Source organism: Typopeltis vanoorti, chromosome 16 (genome assembly GCF_054136105.1).
Source record: "Typopeltis vanoorti isolate ZY-2024b chromosome 16, IOZ_Tvanoo_1.0, whole genome shotgun sequence".
Taxonomy (NCBI): Eukaryota; Metazoa; Arthropoda; class Arachnida; order Uropygi; family Thelyphonidae; genus Typopeltis; species Typopeltis vanoorti.
This window is the reverse complement of record NC_143564.1, coordinates 78,936,016-78,961,374: the sequence shown is the minus strand read 5'-3', so window position 1 is coordinate 78,961,374 and position 25,359 is coordinate 78,936,016. Positions and strand designations below refer to the sequence as shown.

At 33.6% G+C, this 25,359-nt stretch overlaps 1 protein-coding gene across 6 annotated transcripts in view; it reads right to left on the bottom strand.

The window, feature by feature from the left end:
- The window catches only part of vap (RAS p21 protein activator vap), a 689,463-nt gene that overhangs the window by 410,620 nt on the left and 253,484 nt on the right, over positions 1–25,359 (bottom strand). For all 6 annotated transcript variants that reach the window (XM_090406565.1, XM_090406568.1, XM_090406566.1 and 3 more), the window contains exons 11-12: positions 25,156–25,229; positions 14,932–15,019 (exon numbers count right to left, since the gene is read on the bottom strand). In XM_090406565.1, the coding sequence (XP_090262691.1) occupies positions 14,932–15,019; positions 25,156–25,229 (162 nt within the window). The remainder of the gene's footprint in view (positions 1–14,931; positions 15,020–25,155; positions 25,230–25,359) is intronic.

The window sequence follows — 25,359 nt, the reverse complement described above, 5'->3', positions numbered from 1 at the left end:
AGAATTGTGGAAGAAAAGCTTGGTGAAGAACAAGCTGGATTTAGGCCAAATAGAGGCTGTCAGGATCAGATCTTCACTTTATGACAAATAGTCGAGAAAGCATGGGAATATAACAAAGTGCCAAGAGAGAAGCTATTCAATACGCTACAGTTATATGGTGTCAATGGGGCATTATATCAAGTCTTTATTTGAGTTGTAAGTCAGCAGTTAGAATTGAAGGAAGTACAGGAAGATGGTTTAATGCTAAATCTGGTGTGAGACAAGGATGTACAATATCCCCTCTGTTATTCATTATCTATATGGATCACATTATGAAGGAAAGTGGTATTAAACCTGATATCAAAATTGGAGATGTTAATGTCAGCTCTTTGCTTTATGCGGATGATGTTATACTTCTAAATAAATCCGCTACAAGTCTGCAAGATTCTCTGATTAAATTGAATAGCTGTTGTAATAGATATGGTATGAAGGTCAGCAATAAAAAGACAAAGACAATAAAAATAGGCAGAATCATTGAAAATGTCAACTGTGTTGTGAATGGAGAACCTGTGGAACAAGTAAAACATTTCAGCTACTTAGGCATAATTTTTACTGAAGATGGTAAATTAAATATAGAAATAGACAACAGAATCAGCAAAGCTGGTATGGTGGGAAGTCAATTGAATAAATTCATATGGAATAAGAGAAAAATTAGTCGGAACACTAAATTAGCTGTATACAAGACAGTGTTCAAACCAGTTTTAACTTATGGATCTGAGAGCTGGGTCAGAAATAAAACACTAGATCAAAGACTAGAGACCACAGATATGAGAGTCCTGAGAAAGATTATAGGCGTGAACAGATGGCATCAATGGCAATATCATATTAAAAACGAGGATATTAGGAAAGAACTTGACATTGTCAGCATCCAGAAATGCGTTAGCAGAGCTAATCTCAGGTGGTATGGTCACTTAAACAGAATGGGCGAGGAAAGATTAGCAAAACAAGTGTTCTCTGCCAGGTTGGCAGCAAAACGACCCAGAGGAAGACCAAGATATAGGTGGATTGATACAGTACAAAGTGCTTTAGACGATAGAAATATAAGATCTGATAATGTTGGAGTCTTGACAAGTAACAGACTGATTTGGAGGAAAATTGTAGATAGGAAGTTAGTAATGATGTAATTTTTTCCATGTAGTACTATCATATCCTGTACACCCCTTGAGGGTACATGGCAGGAATTTGATGATGATGATTTATGTTTTTTGTTTTTTATGTATTGGCGAAACGACAGTCTACCGTGCCACAACACCATTCACTCATAAGTTTCTGTTTGCTGTGTAACTATTTCGCATTACACTATTAAAACGATATAGGACTGGTCTTAGTTTGTGCAATTTATCATTAGCTGCTTGGGAATTATTTGCTAAATGCAAATAATGCAATAAAATTTGAAATCGATTTCAGCTCATTTTAGGGCACCAAAATGGGAAATTGTAAAGATGATTTGTACTTCAATAATGATCAATAGATGGTAAATTATAAGGACCCATATGAAGTAAAAGTCCAAGAAATAATTTCATTTCAGGTATGCCTGTTGCTTTCCAGTTTGAAATTTTTTGACTATTTTTTGATCTGTGCTCACCTTTTCTCAATATTTTGTAAAGCATATAAATTGGTTTGTTCAACTAAAAGTGTGTGAAAATCTTTAGAAAAAAAAAAAGTTCAACCAACTTTTCGATACTGAAATTTGCAGTGTCAATTTTAAAACCCATAGTTTCAACAAAGTCAAATTGTGGGGGCTCTTGTTCTGAATTTTCCCAATTAGTAAATGTTGATGTATTTGGCTGGACACAAACTTCATCTTCAGAATTTTCTTCATCACCTGAGTCACCGCTAGAGTCGCCTGTATGATTATAATCATCTTTGGAATCGGAACCAAATAATTCTTTCCATTCATCATCGCTCATATTAGTGTAAGCTTCTAATTCTTCATCAGTAAGCTTTCTTTTACTGGCCATGGTATAATTGAAGGTTTTTAGAGACTAGACACAATAACCTGCACCGAATGCTGAACGTCACTGACTCTGAACTCAAGTTACATGGTCGTCAGTACATGTAATATATAAGTGGGAGTGATACAAGATTACTCATAGTTGGCGTATGAAACAAAATTCTGTCTGATAAGCTAGCTACAAGATTACTTGTACTGACCTTGAAGAAGTGAAAGTGCTTGGCATGCGGTAACAAACTATGTCAGAGGAGCGTGGCAGCGAACGTGTTAACTTGTTTATAAACAATATATCATGTGGACTGACTGGGGATCTTCAGTTATTTGCTGACGATGATGCAAAGTTGAGAAGAATTATGAATAGCACTGCAGATGCTGAATCCTTTCAGGAAGATTTAAATAGACTTTTTACTTGGACAAAAGAGTGGGGTTGTAGTTTTAATATCAATAAGTGCAAGGTGTTGCATTTTGGAGTGCAGAAAAATAAGGCTATGTACTATATTGATGGTGTCATACTGAAGGAAGTGGATGAGATTAGAGATTTCGGAGTGATGGTTGACAGTAGACTGAAGTTTAGAGGGCATATTGCTAGCATTGCACATCGTAGTGTTGCTATGATAAGAAGTACTCTAACACGCAAGGATAAGAAAGTGTTAGGCCACATGTATAAGGCTCTGGTCAGGCCACACTTGGACTACTGTGCTCAGATCTGGTCACCTTGTTTTCAATATGAAGTGGAGACATTGGAGAGGATCCAGAGACGAGTGACTAAGACAATATCAGGAGTTTGGAATGCTGAAAAGGTTGAAGAGATGTGGATTGCAGAGTTTGGTGGATAGGAGGAAGAGAGCTGATATGATAAAGACGTTTAAGTTAGTGAGAGGATTTTATCAGATGGGGAATATAAAAAGAGTAGAAGGTGAGAGGGGAAGAACCTGGAAGTTATGTAAAAGTGTGTTGAAGAAGGGTGTGAGGAGTAGGATTTTACATGGAGAACTGTCAGCGAATGAAACGCATTACCAGAATGTGTTGTTAATGCAAGGAGTGTTAAGGACTTTAAGATTCTATATGATAAATATGTTGTCAGTTGAATGAACCTCCCACAATGAGTCTGTTGACTCCATGGAGGGTGTAATAATAATAATAATAATAATAATAATATCAGTGGTAGTAGCATATGAAAAATAAAGATATTAGAAAGGAAATTGACTTGATTAGCATTTGAGAATGTGTGAGAGCTAATATAAGATGGTATAGTCACTTAAAGAGAATGGGGAAGGGGGGGGGAAGAAAATAGTTAACAAGATGGTCTATAGATAGGATGGTACAAAAAAAGGCACTGAGCAATGCCATAATCTAGGCAGATTGATGTACGATGTGACAATATTGGACACTTGACAAATAATATATTTATTCAGAAGAAAGTTGTATATAAAAAGCAACTAATAATGTAAACTAATTATGCAATATTATCATAATATCATGATGATCCTTGAAGGCACATATCAGGAAATGATGATGTGAACTAATCTTCCATTTATATTAATTATTTCTGTACATGATATTTAGAGGAAATTGTGAAAACTGAATATGAGATGCAGAGAACGAGAACCAACCAGGGCTACTAATTAAATGCTGATCTCAATGTCAAAGCGCAATAAACATACTGTATTCTGTAGTGATACAAAACAGACAATATAGTGGTAACAAGACACTAAGAATCATTCCTAAATGGGCATTGGTGCAAGTTACCCTTAGTTTTAATTTGAAAACAAGCTGAACAGTGAAAAAAAAATAAAAAATAAAAAGATGCCCAATACTGGAACAATTTCTATATAAATAAAAGTAGACACCATCAACAGGCCAGGAAAAACTAGTAGAGGAATGACAAAAATACCATGATGACATAAATGCAATTATTGAAATGAAGGACACAAAACCAGGTGAGATCTTTCAAGATGGCATCTTCATCCCTTCAGCCCATGACAATGAAAACAGCAGGATAATATGGCATTCATACATAGACAGGAAGCAATTTCAAGTGCAGTAATAGGGAGAAATTTCAAAAATGGGAAAATACATAATGAATCTTATTTGCAGCTATTTTCTCACTGAAAATGTTAGTAATGAAGAAGAAAATAATACTTTAAATCATTCTGCAAGAGACAGTTGACAAGGAAGACAAAAGCATTTCTTAATGAAAACAAATAGCAGAGTAGGAAATGAAACCAAGGCTTATGGAAATGTTTTGGGAAAATGGAGAAAAGGGCGGGGACGATAATTATTGTAATTAGCTGTGGGTGGTTTTTTAATAAAAACCAAGCTATGACATAAAAATGTGCATAAATTCATTTAGCTAGAACATGAGAGATAACAACACTCGAAGTGATTACATTATTCTTGAATGGTGACATCTCAGAGTTGCTTAAGATACAAGATTACACACAACATTTGAAATAATAAGCAAACAATCTAATTCTATTTCAAATACACAAATTTTCAAGCAAAGAGAAAATAACTCTAAGAAAGTATATTTAGCATCCTATGATCTTCCATGAAAGTAGCCAGCTTTGGAAATTATAAGGATTTTCAATAAGATCACAGGAATGCAAAAGAAATATATTACTTGTATGCTTATGCGGCTATAGTATACTATACTTTTCTTAAGACATTGTAAGAGAAAGGTACAAAAATCACAAGTAGAATAGTAATTATGATAAGGCTATTATATATCCATTTAAACTTTATTGCCAGATTAAAATTAAAATGAAGCCTTTGGTTCTTTATATTAGTAAGTAGAATAGTTTTCTGATGTGAACTGCTGATTTAAATGTATACAATATTATTGAAGCAAAAAGTGAAAGGTTTCCAGAACAAGAAATTAAACTTTGTTTTAATCAACATGTGTCCTTAAAAATATAGAGAACAATGCAGGAAACATGTTATATGCAAATATCTGAAGAAAAGTCATGGCAAGACAGGAGATAAAAGATAAATATCATAAGACTGCAAAATTTTTGAGAAACTACTGAAAAAAAAAAAAAAAAAAAAATGGAGCATAGATAGGTTGTTTAGGTGTGATGGTTGTTTGTAACAGTACTTCACAGTGTGAACAACATTAGAGGAAAATAAAGAATTTATTGAACTTACTAGTATTATTTCAGTGGATCTCAACTCTCCAAACCACTTTCAAACCCCACATTCAACTTGCAGCCTTCACATTCGAGAGAGTAAAATGTTCCTTGTGCCTGCAACTTAGCCTACTCTAGACAGAGTAGTAGACCAAGCTCTGAATATTCTTCACGCAGGATTAAATGGAAGAAAATATGCTGCATATAAGTCATTATAAGTATCTGGGCTATTCAGAAACATTTACAGAACCCTGAACAAGTTTGGATGCATCAATTTGCTGAGGATCGGTGAGACAGTCATTCGAAGACCTTTGGCATGACTTTTCTGAATTAACCTAATTTTTATCCAGCCCCTAGAGTGCACCATGTTCCGACATTTATTCATTTTCAGTTACTATCTGAACTGTTTGTACAATAATCTAATTGAGAGCTATATGTTTATCACAGTAGTAATTTTTGCTCTGGAAATGCTGGTTAGAAATCTAGAAAATACATTTAATTTATATATTTTATATATTAATAAATAACCAGTAAATAGCTGGTAACCAACCCAGTTGAATCTTTTCTTACTCCAATGTCTCAAGAAAAAAGTAACTGGACATGAGCAGGATAAGGAAATGGAAAAAAAATAAAATAAAATAAACAACAATATCTGGAATATTGCTACTTGGAATACCAGGAGTATCCATCACAAATATCAAGATCTAGATAAAACCCTAATAGAAAATATATCAAATTATCAGTAATAATCAGTAATAACAGAAACAAAGAAAAAACAAAAAAGGTTCAGATGAAACGGATAATTACATCTATATCTACAGAGGAGTCAAAAAGGAAGAAAGAGCAAAAGCAGAAGTAATGATTTTTATTCACAAGTCAATTAAAAAATATATCACACATTACAAATATTGGAGCAAGAGAATTCTAGAATTGAAATTACAAATAAGCCATGGCTTCCTGATTATTATTAGTGTCAGTGCCAGTGGAAGGAAGAGAGGAAGATACCAATGCTGTTTATTCAGATTTACAAAAAATAACAGATAAAATAAAAACAAATAATTATCTATTAATAATGGGGAAATTTAATGCAGGGGTAGGGAACATTCCACTAGGTACAAATATAGGAACAAATGGTTAAACAACATTCAATAAAAATACTAACTTTTTTTTCAAGCATTAAGATTGCCATAAATTCACTTGAGAAACAATAAACCTAAAAAGTATAATAGACTATATAACAGCTAAGAGGAAAACAGCTAATATGATACTAGATAGCTGGGTATTTAGAAGTGTAGAAATAGAATCTGATCATTATCTCTTACAAGGAAAATTAACAATATCCCCAAGATGGATTAAAATTAACCAAATCAGTGCTAAGAGAAATCTCCAGGAATCTTATAGAGTTCAGCTCTTCGATGATAAAATTATAAACTGCCTTTATTAGCAAAGAATAAATGGAAAACTAGAGCAAATGAGAGAAAATGATGATGCAGAGATACAATGGAATATTAAAAAAAAATGTATTAATAAATGCAGCAACAGACTGCCTTGGAATAAAAAGTAAATGGAAGAGAAGAAACTGGGGATAAAGATATCAAAGCAATAATCAAAGACAAGAAAGAAGCATATAAACAATGGATAAACACATAGTCACTATAAGCAAAAATTAATTATAAATATAAAAGAGCAAAACAAGCATGCTGAAAATAGAATAGAGAAACATGGGTTAATTTCATAGTAAAACTGGAAAGAGATCTTACCATGAGGAGACCAAATACATGCAAAATTTTACAGAATATGAATAAGAGGCAAAAGAAAAAGTGAAACTTGAAATAATCAAAAAGAAAACCTGGCTGAACTTCTTCCAAAACTTATAACAAGATAGTAACGAATCTATAACTGTCATAATGCTTACTACTTACTATATAGTGAAAGAAATAACATTACAAGAGATCCAACAAGCAATACAGCAAAGCAAAACAGGAAAATCCCCTGGAGAAGATGGAATAAATATAGAACTTTTATAGAAATATAAATATGCAGGTATCCTATTCAACAGAAGACCTTTAGAATTATTTAACAATATCTGGCAGTAAGGAAAAATCTCAGAAAGCTAGAATAAGGCAATTATCAACCCAATATATATATATATATAAAAAAGGCAATAAGTGCAACTTCGAAAACTACAGAGGAATAAGTCTTCTAAATATTCGTTCTAAGTTATATGCATGAATATTAACTTCAAAACTTAAATCATACGTAGAAGAGAAACTTTATGAAGAAAAAATGGATTTTGAAAAGGATAATTGTGCATTGAACAAGCGTTTACATTAAAAATCTTAATGGAAAAAACATTACGAATACAGCATAGAAATGCACATAGCATTTGTAGACTACACAGTCTTAAGTCTTAAGGAACTAAAGATTTTTCCTTAAGACTGTGTCAACAGTCTTAAGGAAAAATCTTTAGACCCAAGAATCTAAACATTCCACATCAGCTGCTTGCTGCAATAACTGATATGTATCAGAACAACCAAATAGATGTAAGAATCAATGAAAAAGTTACAGCATGGAAATCAATAAACAGAGGATCTATCAAGGATGCCCAATGTCACCACTGTGATTTAATATCTATATAGATGAACTTGTAAAGAAATAGAAGGAAAATATAAAATCACCATCTAAACTGGATCAAGGAACTATACTTAATATTATTATTATCATTTAGGCCTCCAAGGAGTCAAAGACTCATCGTGAGAGTAGAATATATACTATACATTTATAGTTCTATACAGAACTATACTTCTGTTTGCAGATGACAAAAATAATCATAGCAAGAAGTGAAGATGAACTCCAAAACTCAATATACACCTTAAACAGAAGTGCAAAAAAAATTGGAATGCAAATATCAACAGACAAAACAAAAATCATAGCTTTTAAAGGACCATTTCCAGTCAGAAGCAAAATCGTGATTAAAAATAAAATTTTAGAACAAATTAACTGCTTCAAATACCTTGGATGTGCTTTATCATATATAAAAGAAGCTGACATTGACATCAAAATTTCTAAAGATAACAGGAATGATCAACAATACAGGTATCCCTTGATTAACACAGTTAATTAATCCCTCGATGTTACCATGTATATCAAAATCGCATTAATCAAATCTAATAATCAATGGTAAAAATTACAATTCGTCCATGATCGATTACTGTATTAATAATTCATTTTATATGGTACTCTTTTAGGTAAGATAACCTACATTATTTACTGCAATTTGTTTTATCTAAAGACGTTATCAAGAGTCATTTGAACAGTTTTGAACAGAAATTCTACGATAACAAGCAAAATGACTCTCCAGGTCTCGGCAAACAAGCAATGAAACATAAAGAAAAAACACTGCAAATATAATACATGATGGTACAAATTAAGTGGATATTAAATCCAACATTATTTCATAGATGAATATAGAAACTACAAGAGTTTCGTGCCGAATACTGTATATAGAAACTAAAAGTTTCGGCGGATGCAAGCATAAGCAAACTTATGGGCAACTCGTAGTAAAGATGGAGTAAGCTCCACATCACTTTCCTTAATATTTTCCATAATGTAAAGCACATCTCCTAGAGGACATGTATGATAAATATTGAATCCAACATTATTTCATAGCCGAATATAGAAACTACAAGAGTTTCGTGCCGAATATATAGAAACTAAAAGTTCTGGCCAATGTAAGCATAAGCAACCTTATGGGCAACTCATAGCAAAGGTGGAGTAAGCTCCAGATCCTTTACCTTAGTATTTTCCATAATGTAAAGCACATCTCCTAGAGGACAGGTATGATAAATAAGCCTTTGGCTCTCTATTTCAGTAATACATGATGGTTTATTTTTTTCAGTTATAATCTAGAAATTATTGAACAAAGAACAAAAAAAAAAAAAAACTAAACCATACTATACTGACATTGGAGGTCGCGGTCTCTTGGATACAATTTACTGTCAAATACCACAAAACTTTACATAACACGTGTTAAACCAAACTGACAGCAAAAATCAGTGCGGAATATCACTCGTAACATATGAATACACAGCTACTCATGACCTCCAAGCTATACACTGAATTGTGTAAGAATATTTATATTAAACATTTTGCATGTATCTGTCAGATCAGCTGCGAGCTCCACAAAGGCGCGTTAATCAAGGGATTGCTGCAATTAATTTCGGCGCGTTAATCAAATCCCGCATTAAGCAAGAGATACCTGTATTTTTAAATCTAACCAAGTTCAAAAGCATACAAGAATAAGAGTTTATAAAGTTTTGGCAAGACCATCTCTACAGTATGGAAGTGAATTATGGACCATAAAACTACAGAATAGAAAAGAATCAAAACTGGAGAAATGAAATTCCTGTGAAGGATAACAGGCTATACTCTCTTTTGGACAAAAGAAGAAACACAAAAATATGTAAAGAACTAAAAATGTTCCCACCGAAAGAAGTGAATTGACCATATGGAAAGAACGGATAGATCAAGGCTACCCAAAAAAAATACTCTGATACCATACAGTTGGAGGATACAGAAGTCAGGGACGACCAAGGAAAAGATGGAGAGAGAGACTGGAACAGGCTACTGAGCCTAAATCCCCGAAAGGATGATGACGATTTACTTATTTTCCTGTGATGTTGTTTATAATGTGAATCACTATTATGAATGAAGATAAGAATGAGAGAAGAATGCAGTAGCATAAAAACTATAAAAAGGATATCCTTGATTTTTTTTTTTTTTTTTTTCAGTGGTTGCCAGGATATTCTTATCTTTATGATGTTAATCGTCTATATTTTTTTCCATCCTCCTGTAGCTTTGTTTACAAAATTCAGATTTCCTTTAGTTTTTCTCTATATTCATTAAAGTATATGCCAATTTACTTATCATGACCTATTTTCTCTTTTTGGAACTATTTCCATAATAATGAATCCAAAACAACATTCTTATTGTTTTTATCTTTGATGACAATATTCCCACCTGCACTGTTTGAAAAATCTCTTAATGTTCTCCTCAAATTTTGCCTTAAGTCACTAATATGTAGATTTGTTTTCAATCACTTTAATCCCACTTCACATTTCCCATTTTATTATTGTTAAGACTACATGTATATTTTTGTTGACGATATATGTATTCTAATCCTGTTCACATAATGATATCTCTCAAGATATGATAATATCATTATGAATGATAAAGTAAACTTTTCCAACCATAAGAACTTTTCTATTTCTCAACATGAATTAAGGCACACTGTAAGTTGAAACATTGTGTTAGTGATAAGTCTTTGTCCAGAGGAGAAAGTTTTTGTATTGATTACTTCTGAGCTTTTCTGTAAGTCTGGGCTTCATTCCCTGTCCTACTATTCAAGAAAAAAAATTGGGTTCTTTCTTTCAAATGTTACTTGTGCAGTCTATAAACTTAAACATTTCCCTACAGAACATAGTCCACATTTTTTTATTATAAAATATGCATTTCTTTTCTTTCTTTCTTTATTTATTTATGGATCTATAAACTTAAATAGATCCTTTATATTCTCACAATTTATAGATTACCTCTCTTAATGTACAGTGTGGTCTTTCCAATCTCGATCTAGCATGAACATGGAATATCCTTAAAAATTCCTCGTGAATATTTTTTACCACTATTCTATTGAATTATTTCATTTAACAAACAATCGAGAACATTCATATCCTTAGTTTTTATATCATCTTGATTATATTTGACTCGCCTTGTAGTCCTCTTTTCACTATTTCTATGACTTTTCAAGTAGCATCCATAACATTTAAATATCTGAAATACACAATTCTATATTCTGTTCCATCTTCTCATTCCATCTGCTTATTTATTTTTACATATATAGATCAGTATGTATATCAGACTTGTTTCATTCTGTAATCTTTAAAGACATATGGTAAATTCTTTTACTTTCCAGCTTACTACATGGGGGGGAAGGTTCCATAAGATCTTGGCCTGACTAACTTTTAAATGTGATAGAAAGAAAACAGCTGTGTCACTTTTCTTCACAATCTCTCTTTACTTCAACATACTATTCACATCTTTGAATTAACATTTCTATGCCCTTGAAACAATAGTCTGTACTTTTGTCTGTAAAATGGCCTAAAACTACATTTTTCATTCATTGCCATCTGCAAATTTTCTTCCTCGAAGGTCTTTCTTCAGTTTTGAGAATAGGTGGTAGTAGTTACTCGGTGCTAGATCTGGACTGTGGGGTAGATGTTCAATCTCCTGGAAGCCATAGTACTTCACTGCAGCCTTCGCAACAATATCCATATGGACGGGAGCATTGTGGTTAAGCAGGTGAACACTGTGACTTAGCATTCCTTGTCTCTTCTCCTTTATGGAATTGTGCAGTTTGTTCGGGATTGAAGCATAATATTCTGCATTCACGGTGGTATTCCTTTCTTTGAAGTCAATCAAGAGAATTCCCCAGCAATCCCAAAAGATTGTTGCCATGATCAGTTTGGTAGACTGAGTGACCTTGGCATTTCTCGGTGGTGCTTTGCCTGATTTGCACCTCTTCATGGATTCCCTTTTGGAAAGAGGATCATAATAATGGACCATGGTTTCATCACTAGTGACAATGGATTCCAGCTCTTCTGTCTGATTCTTTTGGCAAAGCTCTAAAAACGTGCAGGAACAGGTCACACGGTGCTCCTTGAAGAAAGAAAGTGGGGCACCCACCTTGCACATTGTGTGAAACTTCTTGTGAATGATGTGAAAGACAATTGTTATAGGAAACCCCAACCTTGCTGAGATTTCTTTGGACTTCTGCTGTTGAGGAGGATCCTCGGTCATCACTTTCACAGGCCGACCATAACGAGAATCATCTTTGATGCTCTCTTCCTAGGCGAACCTGTTTAGCCCATTCCTTTATGGTGGAATATCAGGGAGAAGCTTCCCCATAAACATCATTCAATCACTGTTTGATAGCACTTGGAGAAAGCCCTTCTTTGGTCAAAAACTTTGTCATAGTGCAATACTCAATTTTTAACATTACAGCCACACATCATACCACGTTTTAGTCAAACGAGAGCCTTCAACTGAATGACGCAGGTAGAGAGTTGAAACTGATACACTAAACTCCCCATAAATGCTGCTATCTGTCACACAATTGGCACAAATTTTGTATATTAGGTTGGAAACTTTTGGAACCTACCTGATACGTTTTTTTTTTGACTACTTTTTTATGGGAGGGGAAGGGGAGGAATCTTATTTTTCTAACTTTGAAGATTTAGCAATAATCAGAGACCATCAAGGGAAAGATGGCTCTTATCTGTTAATATTATTTTCATGTCTGCCATTCAATTTATAAGGTTTGACTTCTGATTTTGAACTCTTTTTTTTTGTTTTGTCCCACAATAATAATTGTATATTTTAGAGTCTACAGTTCACATCTGCAGTATTCAGTCTTAATTCTTTTTATTTTTGATACTGGTTTTTACCCTATTAAATAAATAAATAATTATTCCCTATTTAAAATCCTCTCTATGGCAATTAATTTTAATAAATTTTAAAGCATTTTAATTACCGTATATGTCGGCATATAAGACGACTCTGAAACACTACAGAAAACCCCTCAAAATCATGGGTCATCTTATACGCCGAGTATAAAAAGGGAAGCTTAATTTCTTGGATGAACATTTAGGTAGTTATAATACATCGTTATATACGAAAATAGGCAGTGTTTATAAGCAAATCAGATTACTTTTTTGTTGCATAAATTTATTTAAAATATGACAATAGATGTAAGTCTTAAACAAATAATAATTATTAACCTCAATTTTCATGTTAATTTTCTTCAGATTCATTGTTTAAATGATCGTCATATGAATCCCAGTTCGAATCCAGTGAATTGATTTCATTTTCATCATCATCACTGTCCCACAATAGATCATCTTATGTACCATTCATAAGATTAGAGATACCACACTTTTTAAATGATTTTTATTAGTCTCTGCTTTTACTTTAGTCCATGCTTTGATCACAAAATTGCACAACATATCAAGTGATGCAGTGAACATAGATCCATCGTTTGTAAATGATTTTTCACCAGTCAACATCCAATTATTCCACTCTTGCAGATGTCGAGTGGTCAGATGTTCAAGCAGATGTCTAGTGGTTGTATTACAGAAGTTAAACCACCTGGTATAACAGCAATATTTGTGTTATTTTTTCCTAGAAGACTTTTAGTATCTCAGTTAAATGACTACGAAACACATATCCCATACTAATAAACCGTGTTTCTTCATTATACCGCCTGGTCGTATAATGGATAAATAATGTGTTCCACACATTATTTATCCATAATTTCACACCATTTTCGCCCATCTATCCTTTTTCATGAAAATGTACAAAAACACCTGAAGGAAATTTTATCTTAAGTTTAATTTTACGTTTGAAGATGATCATTGGTTTTAACTTGGTTCCATCAGGCAAACATGACAGCACAACCATAAACCTTGTTTTTTTATGACCTGTACTTCAAACTAGCACACTCTTACTACCTTTAGACTCAACTGTTTTATTGCTTATCATATCAAAGTTCATAGGAGTTTCATCCATATTTCCAATATTTGACAATAGAAATTTATGTTCTTGTCTCACCTGAATAATAAATTTATGGAAACTGGTAAGTTTGTAGTCAAGATCTGCTGGTAGTTTTTGAGCAATTTTCGTTTTTTGTCGAATTACCAGATTTTGTCTGTTCATAAAACGATTACACCATCCTGAAGTAGCTTGAAATTCTATACTTTCATCCATATGCTCTAATCATATTTCTTGTAACAAGACAACCATTCTGCCTTTGTTCGAATGCCACGTGATTTTCCAGTTGCGACCATCGGGTGATCCCCATTCTCATCACACATTTTTTCTTTGGCAATTTTTTTAAAATATCACCTTTCTTCCTCCATTCTCTTACCATCATCTCGGTTATGTCAAACTTTCTTGAAGAAGCACAGTTATTAGTTTGCTTTGCTATTTCAATTACCCTTATTTTAAATTGAGCTTCATATTTTCTTCGTTTTGTTGCTGGTTCCATGATTTTAAATGATAACAATTTTAATAATCCTAAAATTAAAAAAAAATGCAAAATTAATAATTAATTAAAATTGGGGCTAATCACTTTTAATTAGTGTAATTCGAGTAAATACTAAATCTATGCTATGCAAAAAAAAAAAAAAAAAAAAAAAAAATAACAGATATAACAACAATACCTAACGTTGCATTAATACAAGAAGAAATTGGGGGGTCATCTTATGCAACCAACATAAACTTAAAACCTAAAATTCAGGCCTCATCTTATAATTCGACATATACGGTAATAAGATGCTTTATTTGTCTTCCTTCCAAATAAAATTCATGCATATCTTTATTTCTAGAAGTGTAATATTTCCATAAGAATGAATTTAGTTTCATTATCTGCTGTTTCCTTAAAAAAACAGCCAATCCCTCCTGTATAGCTCAAAAAATTCCTCTATTTCATTACTGGCATCTTCCATTGAACAATAAGATGTGTCATCAATTTTGTCAACTGAGTTACAAACAGCCGTTCTGTCTTAATTGTTCAGTACCCAATAGGTTTTACAATAATAAAGTTAACCAGAAAAGATGAGGAATGAAAACACTGGGTCAGAAGCCAAGTCAGTTCTCTGCATTGTAGGATACGTGGAGAGGTTTTTCCAACTTATCATGTTTTCCTACTTTGACCTATATGCAGCTCAGCAATTTTTTCCAAAGCACTGTACATACCTGAGCTAAATCAGGAGAGCTAGCACATAAATAATACACTGTACTAATACACGGCAGTGCTCTTTCCACTAGTTGGAAGCAATTCGGCCTGGAATGTAAAAAAACTAATTAATATATATCAATTATTCATTTTAGAAGTTAGAAAACTGTATGCTATGCAAATATCTAGTAATGTTAATAAAAAAAAGATTTTACATCATATTAAATACTAACTACATGTGTAACAATTTTCTGCAGACCACAGATGTCACTTTAGAGAAACATGCAATGACATAATGAAATTTTTTCATAAGATTCTAGGTTGTTTTAGAATGAAAAATTGTTTAAAATGGGGGAAAAAAATCTTATAATCTGCAGAGTTAAATAAAGTGTACATTTCAAATTACTCTATTAATTTAGGTCTCATGAAATACAAAGAGAGAGAGAGAAATTAAAAAAAGAAATACTATTATAGTGTCTAGTTGATGGATTAAATGGTGGCAATGGAGAGTTATAAAGCAAAGTGCCCTATCGTGATGAGTCCTTGGAGGGGTTCAGTAATAGTAATAAATACTACAGAAAACAATCAGATTTGTGAGATATGCTAACAGATTTAATTTATTTACTAGTCACCACAAATAATTGTTGCCAAGAAAGCAGAGGTAGCATCTACATTACATGAGCAATGGAAGCAAAATAGTGTTTCAGTGTGCAGGAACTAATTACCATATCCATCAGATAAAGCATTTGTTGTTTATTTGGTCAAACTAATGGTATATACTCCAATATATGCATACTCCATAAAGGCCAACATTTTTTCTTTTTTTTTAAAATAAAATGTAAACTATGCATTATGTATATTCTATCAATGTCTAAAAGATGAATGACTAGTTTTTTTGTTGGGGGGGGGGATGGAATGTACAACAATTGCATAACTATTTGTGAGGACAAATAGTTAAGCTGCAGGACAGCGATGATGTTTTATTAAATTAGGAGAGTACTTTTAAATAACTAATACCAATTCACAAAAAAAAAGGAGACAAAAGAATATGTGAAAATTACAGACCCATAACACTCTTAAGTCAAAGTTATAAACTATTCATTCAAATTATACAAAAGAGAACATAGGTGCTTACAGAAAAAATCATAGAGGAAAACCAAGCAGGATTCAGGCCACATAGATCCACTATAGACCATATCTTCACTATTAATAATATAGCCGAAAAATATTGGGAATACAACCTCCCCATATACTGTTGTTTTATAGATTTTAAGCAAGCCTTTGATTCAGTTAATAAAAACAAATTGATTATTATCCTAAAAAACGTAAAAATGGATTCTGATATTTTAACATTTATTACAAATTATTATGGAGGCACCAAAGCTTTTGTTAAAACAAACAACATTAAAACTGAGAATTTCAGAGTCGAGAAAGGTGTAATGCAGGGATGCCCTCTCTCACCTCAACTCTTTTATCCTCTTCCCAGAAGAAGTCTGTAAAACCATAGCCGATGAACCAAGTGTAAAAATCAATGGTACCAACATTAATCACATAAAATACGCAGATGATATCATAATTTTAGCAGATTCTAAACCACAGCTAGAAAAAACTATTAACATTTTAAATGACTCTTGTAAAACTTATGGTATGAAAATAAATCTCCATAAAACAAAAATAATGAAGATAGGTATAGAAGAAGAAAATATTTCTATAAATCTTGAAAATCACCTGCTGGAACAAGTTAATAAATATGTTTATCTTGGCAGTCTTATATCTAGTAACCTCAACAATATGGAAACAGTAAAACACAGGCTAAACCTAGGTTGGACCAACATGAATAAACTAAACAAAATATGGAAAAATAAAAAAATCCCAACGAGACTAAAATTAAAATTATATAAAACAATTATTATCCCAATGGCTACTTATGCTTCAGAAGCCTGGAGATTAACTCAACAACCGATCAAGAAACTTCAAGCATTTGAAATGAAATGCCTCAGAAAAATTAATAACACCCACTGGATGCAACACAAGACTAATGATCAAGTCAGAACAGATTTAAACTTCCCAGATAATATAATAGACACAATCATTAAGCATCAACTGAGATGGTTTGGTCATATTCAGAGAATGGCCCCTCATAGACTCCCATATTTAGTTCTGAATGGATATATCGGAAGAAAAAGACCTAGAGGCAGACCAAGAAGTACTTGGATAAAGTTGCTGAAAGAACATTCCCATCTACCCAGCTATAGTCATGATTGAGATGGCTAAAGATCGCGATAAGTGGAGAACCTTTCTTCTTAGTGGACTCAACCCGTTACCAATCGGATGAGATGAGATGAATTTTGTATCTGGATACATACAAATTTCTAGGAGACAAAAAACATGATATGGTTGTCACTAATTACGGTCTGCTGTATTTGGATTTTTTAATCGTAAGACCCTGGTTAACACTCATTCCTAGAATTTAAAGCGCTAAACAAAACAGCACTAAATGGACTCACTTTAAATTTACAAAGGTGAATAAACTTATATGATGAGTTTACGATTTTGCATTTTTCATGAAGGGCTTGTCTGTGTGTCTTCTAAGAATTGAAGCATCTTGAAGACATAGCCATCAAGGGTTGATTGCTGTTCCTTTTTTACACTAGCAAGATATTGCTTCCATAATGCCCCCACCTAGCTTTAGAGCTCTACTCATAATTTGGGTCATGTTTCTTGCCTTTTCCATTATTATTAATTGATTTAAGGACATGTTACACTGAGTTTGATCACTCACCCATATACAAAGCCTTTTATCCATATCAAGAATATGGATTCTTGAAGCGTTGTAGATAAACATTTTGAGGTTGTAGTTACAGATCTTTTGTTTGCACTTTGTATAATTGTTCTTACACTTAGACATTCCTAAGTTTAAAGAAGCAGCTATATATCAACTTAACATTCACCTGCTTCTAACCATATCAACACTTGCAATATTAGTGGAATGCCACTTTCTTTGTATCTTTGATTTTCACTTTCACTATTTTCCAGAGATGTCATGGCTCAAAAAAAGAGAAATTATTTTTTAAACGATATGTCCCAAGCTCAATGAATTACTAAGAGAGTTGGTACATTCGGTATTATTGCCTGAAGTCAGAGAATTACATACCATTATCTACAGTTATCGCTTGAAGGTAGCAAGTTGCGGGAATTGGATAATTACAATTTTATAAAGAATTTGCAAAAGAGCACTACAATGAAAAAAGCATCAACCGGGGTAGCATTAACCAGGGTATTACTGTATTATCTCTTGTATTTTAAAAGCACATTATGTTTCTGACAGTTGCTTTTAGATTTACTGTTCTAGTTGTCTGAGTGGATAGTTCTTACCCTCTACAACCAAGAAGAAGTGAAGTTTAAGGGAGATGGTAAATCCCATTTTATTCTACAGTCGGTTATGAAACTCGGATCGAAATCCTAGAGTTTCATGCCGAAAAAACTATCGGCGAGCCCAAATGTAAGTAATCACTTGGGTAGTACAACACCAGGGCAACTAGGAGCAAAGGTGGAGCAAGCTCAGTCACTGTCCTTAATATTCTCTCATAATGTAAAACGCAGCTCCTAGGAGATGTATTACTGTTTTACATTACGAGAAGAGGTCACTACCCAGACCGGTTTCAACCCTTTTTTGAGGTCTCATCAGTGAGTAGGTAGACCTGAAATATCAAGGTTTTAAGTGAACCAAACTTACATATACCTCTACTAACGAATTGCTAAACTGGTGTACTTATATATTGTTATTACTACTATAACAAGCCAAAAGGCTATTTTACCGGCGACAATTTTATTGTCGCTGGTAAAATAGCATTTTGGCTTGTTATAAAGAAGAAGTGAATTTGAATATCATTGTGAGCAGGGTATTTGTGAATGCATTGAGGGTTAATCACTCACTGCAGAACTACTACTCTACTTAACCAAAACATGAAATGGATTGAAAAAGTTTTGTGTTTGGCCTTCAGAGCAAAATTTCCGGTTTATGTAATTCTTAACCAACAAAATGTACCATACGAGGGTGGTCTGAAAAGTTCTATGCTTAAATGAAAAAACAAATTTATTTTTATTTTTCAACATAATCTCCCTTAAGACTAATACACTCAGTCCAGCGATGTGCCAGCACCATTATCCCGTCCCTGGAGTGGTTCTCAGTAAATCTACAAAATACCCCTCTACAGCTGCAGTCACTTCTTGATTTGAAGAAAAATGCTGACCAGTGAGGAAGAGTTTTAGTTTTGGGAAGAGACAGAAGTCAGAGGGAGCCAAATCTGGGGAATACGATACAAAGTGGATGTTCCGACAATTCATAGAGCAGATCCCTTAATTTTCCCATTGACAAAAACACCTTTGTTAATAAACAACATCCCAAAACACTAATGTCATGACCTTTCCTGCTGATGGAACCAACTCTGTCTTCTTTGCCACTGAGCAACCAGCTTCAGTTCACACTGTTTTGTCTGCTGTTTGGATTCTGGTGTGTAATGGTGAATCCAAGTCTCATCCACAGTAATAAATCGACGCATAAAATCAGTTTTATTCTTGTTAAAATGCTCCAAGCACTGTTCACAGATTTGTTTTTGATCTACTGTGAGTGAGCATGCCACCCATCTCATGCAAAGCTTTTTCATGTGCAATTCTTCATGCAAAATATATCCTACACGTCCTTTTGAAATTCCTATTGTCTCAGCAATTTCACGCAATTTGACTTTCAGGTCATCCAATAACATATCATGCACTAGATCAGTGATTTCTGGTGTTGTTACACTTTTTGGACATCCGTCATGTAGATCATCTTCAAGGCTGGTATGCCAACATTTAAATTCGGCAGCCCATTTCTTAATTGTTGAAAACGAAGGAGAAAAGTGCCCATAAACTTTTATGAACTTCAAATGAATTTCTTTTGGCGTTAAACCTTCTTTTACAGAGAATTGTATAACTGCACGATACTCAATTTTATCCATTTCAAGGGATACAGACAATGCTTTTACTTTAGACAGCCGTATAAAACAAACTACTTGATAGAATGACTTGCAATTTCACATTGATGCTTGCGATAGATGTAGCAACTTATAAAAAATCTTGCCAATAGTGCTGCCACCTATGGTCAAGGCTGAGAACTTTTCAGACTACCCTCATACAGTTGTAACCTAGCATGGGTTAAAAAGTTTCACTTGCACTGCTTGTGCAAGTGAAACTTTTTTCACTTGATAAACAGGCATATCTACAAGTGGCATCCTACTGTAAACACTTTTTGGAAATTACTTCAGTCTCAACTGAATTGTCTGATCCTATGTTAGAAGTCAATATATATATATCCTTAAGCTACTGCAATACTAATATTATGAACAGTTTAACTACAGATCCATTTTGTTCTTGGAATGACAGGTCTTAATGCATGGCAGAGGGCAGCAGCTTACTATAATAAATTGAGGCCATTCTTCATACATTAATCAACAGCATGCTACTACACGAATGCAAAAGTCAATCATGCTTATGGTTATTAAATATAAGCTTCACTTTTATAAAATTCTATTTACAAATGATATTTATTAATGAAAATCAACAGAAATGAAGAAGAAAAAAGAAACCAAGGATATAGAATAAAAGAAACCAAAGAGAATTCCAGAGACAGAAAAAAAAAAAAAGAAGTAAACTCACATTTTCTTTGAGAAGAGGAAGGAAAGAAAGGACATCCTCTACTTTCAAACTTTATTTTTGTTTACGAATGATGGATATATGTTGCTTTATACATTAACCTAGTGTCAGACATCTTGCATTTCAATTTTTGAAATACATTCAATAGCATACTAGAAAGCCAGACAAGCAGTTTAAGAGTTTTTTTTTTTATTTCCTACATTGTATTAATAATTTTAAATTTGAAATAACATACTACACTTAATATTTTGGCAGAAAGAAGTAACAAGGTAATATATTTATCATCTCAAATTTTAGAGTACCATTCATTGGTGAAACCTTTCTTAAAGATGTATGTAAGCACTAACCTGCATAGTTCAATACAATCTTACAAAGTACTTGAACATCATTAGATATCTATACATTTCATATGTGAATGCCACCCCAAGGTTGGGAACCTATGTTTTTGAATAAAGAATGACTGTGTGTTTGTCAAGTTTGGACTTATTAAGCATGCACATGGATATCTGCATATGTAAGGCATTAGATAAGAATAGAAATCATGATTGACCCAAACTACAACATAATATCTATCATACCTCTCCTTGAAACCATTAACAGACAAAGCATGCACAACTGACTAAGGCAACCCATTCCATTCATTCACCACTCCCTAAACAAAAAATCTAGTCTAGCTATCACACCCTTGCTAACCCCACACTTACCAATCTTCCAGGAATGACCTCTTGTTCTGCCCAGTGCTGAAATATTTCTCCTGCATCAATCCTATAAAATCCTTTAAGTAACATAAATATTTCTATCATATTCCCCCTTTTTTTTGCCTAACAAACTTATGCAATCCACAAACCCTCAATCTATCCTCATAAAAAGCATTCCACAGGCAACTCACCTCTGGATCCTATCCACCACTTCTTCGTCCCCAAAAAACCCAGGTGACTAGACCTCAACACAGTCCATATATGGTCATATCAAGATTTTATAAAGCAGAATGATAACACCCTTGACTCTTTTTGTTAGTGTGTTCTTCAGTAACTAAGTAATCCTGTGAGCTACCCTTGCAACTTTAGCAATATGCCTTCTTAACTTAAACTCTCTATCTCCTACTACCCCTAAATCCCTGGCTTCATCAATATCCTGCAGTACAGTTATCTCAATATGGCACACAGCTTGTAATCTTTGGTATCCCAAAATGCATAACTTTACGCTTTTCCACATTAAACTGACATCCATTATGTTTTTCTCACACTGTCTGCCTATTTAAATCATCACAAATTGTTACTGTAACTGCATGGTCTGTGGACATGAATGTCACCACACTTCACTGGCCTCTATACCCAATGCTCCAGTTCGTCTGTGAGACGAACTGGAGCATTGGGTGAGGTCAAGAGACTCCTCACAACAGTCCAGGACCTTTTTACATACCTACAGGAAGAATGGTCCAAAATTCCCATTGATCACTATGATACACTTGTGGATAGTATGCCCCATAGGACTGCTATAGCAATTATAACAAAAGGTGGTCCTATATCTTATTAAGGTTGGTGTCATGACTGTTTGTTCCTTACACTATGGTGTCTGTTAACTTCTTTCAAAGCAGCATATATTCCTAGTTTTGTGAGTGGTATAGTTCTGGAGTCTAAAAAGACTAGAAATCTTTTATAGTAATAGCTTTATCTTATGTGTGACTGAACAAATAGAAGTAAGTAATACTGCTTCTTTGTATTCTTGTTTTTGGTGGTTCTCAGGGATAGCAGAATGGAGAATATTACTGACAAAAGGTGTAAGAATGTATCTGCAATTGCAAGAGTTAGCAAATGTGAATGAAATAAAGAATTTTATCAACTTTTTTATGGTGTAGCCATTTTTTGGCAGGATGCAACTGAGGTATTCTAATTCTTGATTTCTCTTTTCCACACTGCTGAAGACCTTGTATGGCATGTCCTGGAGGGTTGTTTACTTTGAAACACGGGAGAAATCCTTTACACAAATTTAAAAAAATTCATTAATGAAGCTTTTCAAATACAAATGTTGAACTACTTGACCATTTTCTTTCTTGGTTACTCCAGGTTCTACAAAAAGAATTCAGTTCCTCTTTGCCACAAGTTAACCTGGTGTGGTATGCAACACAGAGTTCACTGCAACCTCTATGCTCGATGAAGAAATTTCATCCAGAAACTTACTGCATAAGAATTTTCCATAGGCTGATGAGATATCAGTATGGATGCTAACAGTGTGTTCAGCTGAAGTGGCTGTACAATTTGAGTCCTTGTCCAGGGAATATCCCGCAGGAGTGGAAAGAACGTATAATTCCATTGCAAAAGGGAGGTGGAAAGACTGATGTGTCTTGGCCTATCAATATCTCTGGAGTTGTGGTGAAGATTTTGTAAAGCTTGGTAAGATATTGCATCCAGGAATAGGTTGACAAAGGTCATATTATGCTGAAGTTAAACGGGAGAAATTAGTCTGGATAAGATATTGGCTGAGTGATAGGTATCAGATAGTAGTGCATGGGGGGGGGGGGGGGGGGGGGTTGGTGAGTCTGCAAGATTTAAGCTGACTAGTAGTTGGTCCATTGTTATTCAATCTTTATATTAATGACAATGGGAAGGATTATGCAGAAAAATCAGGAATGTGACTGACAGGCAGTACTTGCAGAATGATTGCAACAGACTGGAATTGTTGGATGACAGTCAAGAAGGGGGTGATAGTTAGATTTTTCTCATAGAGTTAGTGCATGATTGGAATGGCTTGCCTTTGGAGGTAGTGACTGCAGACAGTGCAAAGAATTCAATAGAAGGTATGACAGGTGGTGTGAGAGATACATGGCCTCCATCAATGAGTCCCTGACTCCTTGTAGGTCTCTTCTAATAATAATAATATTATTATTATTACCCTTTTAAGAAATGCACAAGAGGGAAACTTTGCCAAGGATAACAGCAGAAAGAAAAAAAACAAACATGAAGAAAAATTCGTTTTGTGAGTTTTAAGTTAAATTGTGAAGTTGTGTTGGCTTGACACTGTGTATGTTTCAGCAGATTTAGAGTGTAACGGAATCTGTGATACTAATTCTAATAAAATGTGATACTAATAAGAACCATATTGCTCTGGATGGATTTAAGACATTTTTATAGAGTAAACTGTATTTAGAGGTAAAATAGTGCTATAAACAAACAAACAAACTTAATTTCTTGGATGTAGAGGAGATAATATGTTTTTGCCAAGAGAAGAGTCTCATCTTACCTGAAGATTTAGGCATTGCCAAAAGAATCCCCCATCCTTTTTTTTGCAAGAAGTAAGAATGATTTGGAAATAAAAACGTATGGTTTTAGAAGTAGATATTCTGGAAGTTTTGGTGGTTTGTATAGTGCAAGGGTTTTCAAATGCTTTCACAGCTTTCTTTTTCTTTCTGGCAACATATACCTGACTCATCAGTAGGATTTCGAAATTAATAATTCATGTGAGGAATTACTTCCTTGATCTAGCAAATACTCTTGAAGAGTCACAATAAATATTATACTTATGTATGCATAAGTTTTGTTTTTTTTTCCCTGATGACAGAAGCTCCCCCATTCTTTACCCCCCCCCCCCCCAAAGTACTTTCTAATTTGTTATCGGAAGAATTCAATTCAGTTATTCAATTTCAACTATGACCAGCTAAATGTAAAACAAAATGTAGAATAAAAGGAAAATATTTTATTCAGTATAGGCAATAAAGGCAACAGAAAAATGAACATCATAGTGTACAATGATAGCAAGATGTTGAAATTTTTTTTCATTTGGTTATACTATAAATTAAAGATGCCAAGATATTACATTCTTGGTTTCATCCTTTATCCAAGTGTAAGTAAACAAAGTTTCCAGGTGAAGTCGATTGGGCTACTTGTATATAGAGGCTGATAACTTCACATCAATTGCCTTAGTAACCCATAATGCAATGCACATTATGGGTTACTAAATATTATCTTGAACATTATACATGTCCTTATGGACATGCATAATGCTATGCATTATAGGAAGGGACTACCCAGACTGGTTTTGACCTTCATTGAGGTCTCATTGAACATATCCTTACGGACATGTGCATTGCATTATGGTATACTAAGGCAACTGATGTAAAATAGCTCAGTTGTGAAGTTACTTCCTGCACAAATGTTGTTTGCATACACTTGGATAAAGGATGAAACAACAAAGAATATAATATCTTGGCATCTTTAATTTATAATGATGGCAAAATTATGGTTAGGACATTTTACTAGTACACACTGAATATATATTTGACAAGAAAAGTAATTTCTACACAGCACTTTTCAAAACTGATCTGTCAGCATACAGATAAATCAAAACTAATAGTTGAATGGGATGGAAAAAACATCAAATCACACAAAAATTATCAGTTAATAGGCATAAAAGGAATGAATTCTACACAAATGTAGGAAAAAGAAAAAACTTTTCTCCCCCCCCCCTCATTTAAATACTGTATCTGTACAAAGTAACTATGCTTTATTCATTACATATAATAATTATTGTATTTTTAAAGATATTTAGCTTACCTCTCAAATAAACTATCATGCACCATATATAGGTATGTATAGCTGAGTTCTATTAGACCTTTTGGCTTTGTTCTCTGCATTAAAAAAAAAAGAAATCATTTACAGTTTAGACTATAACAGCATATTTCAAATCATGTGTAATCAAGACAATGTATTATTAAAATAATCTCAACTACCAAACAGCTGTTAAAATGACAGCAAGCT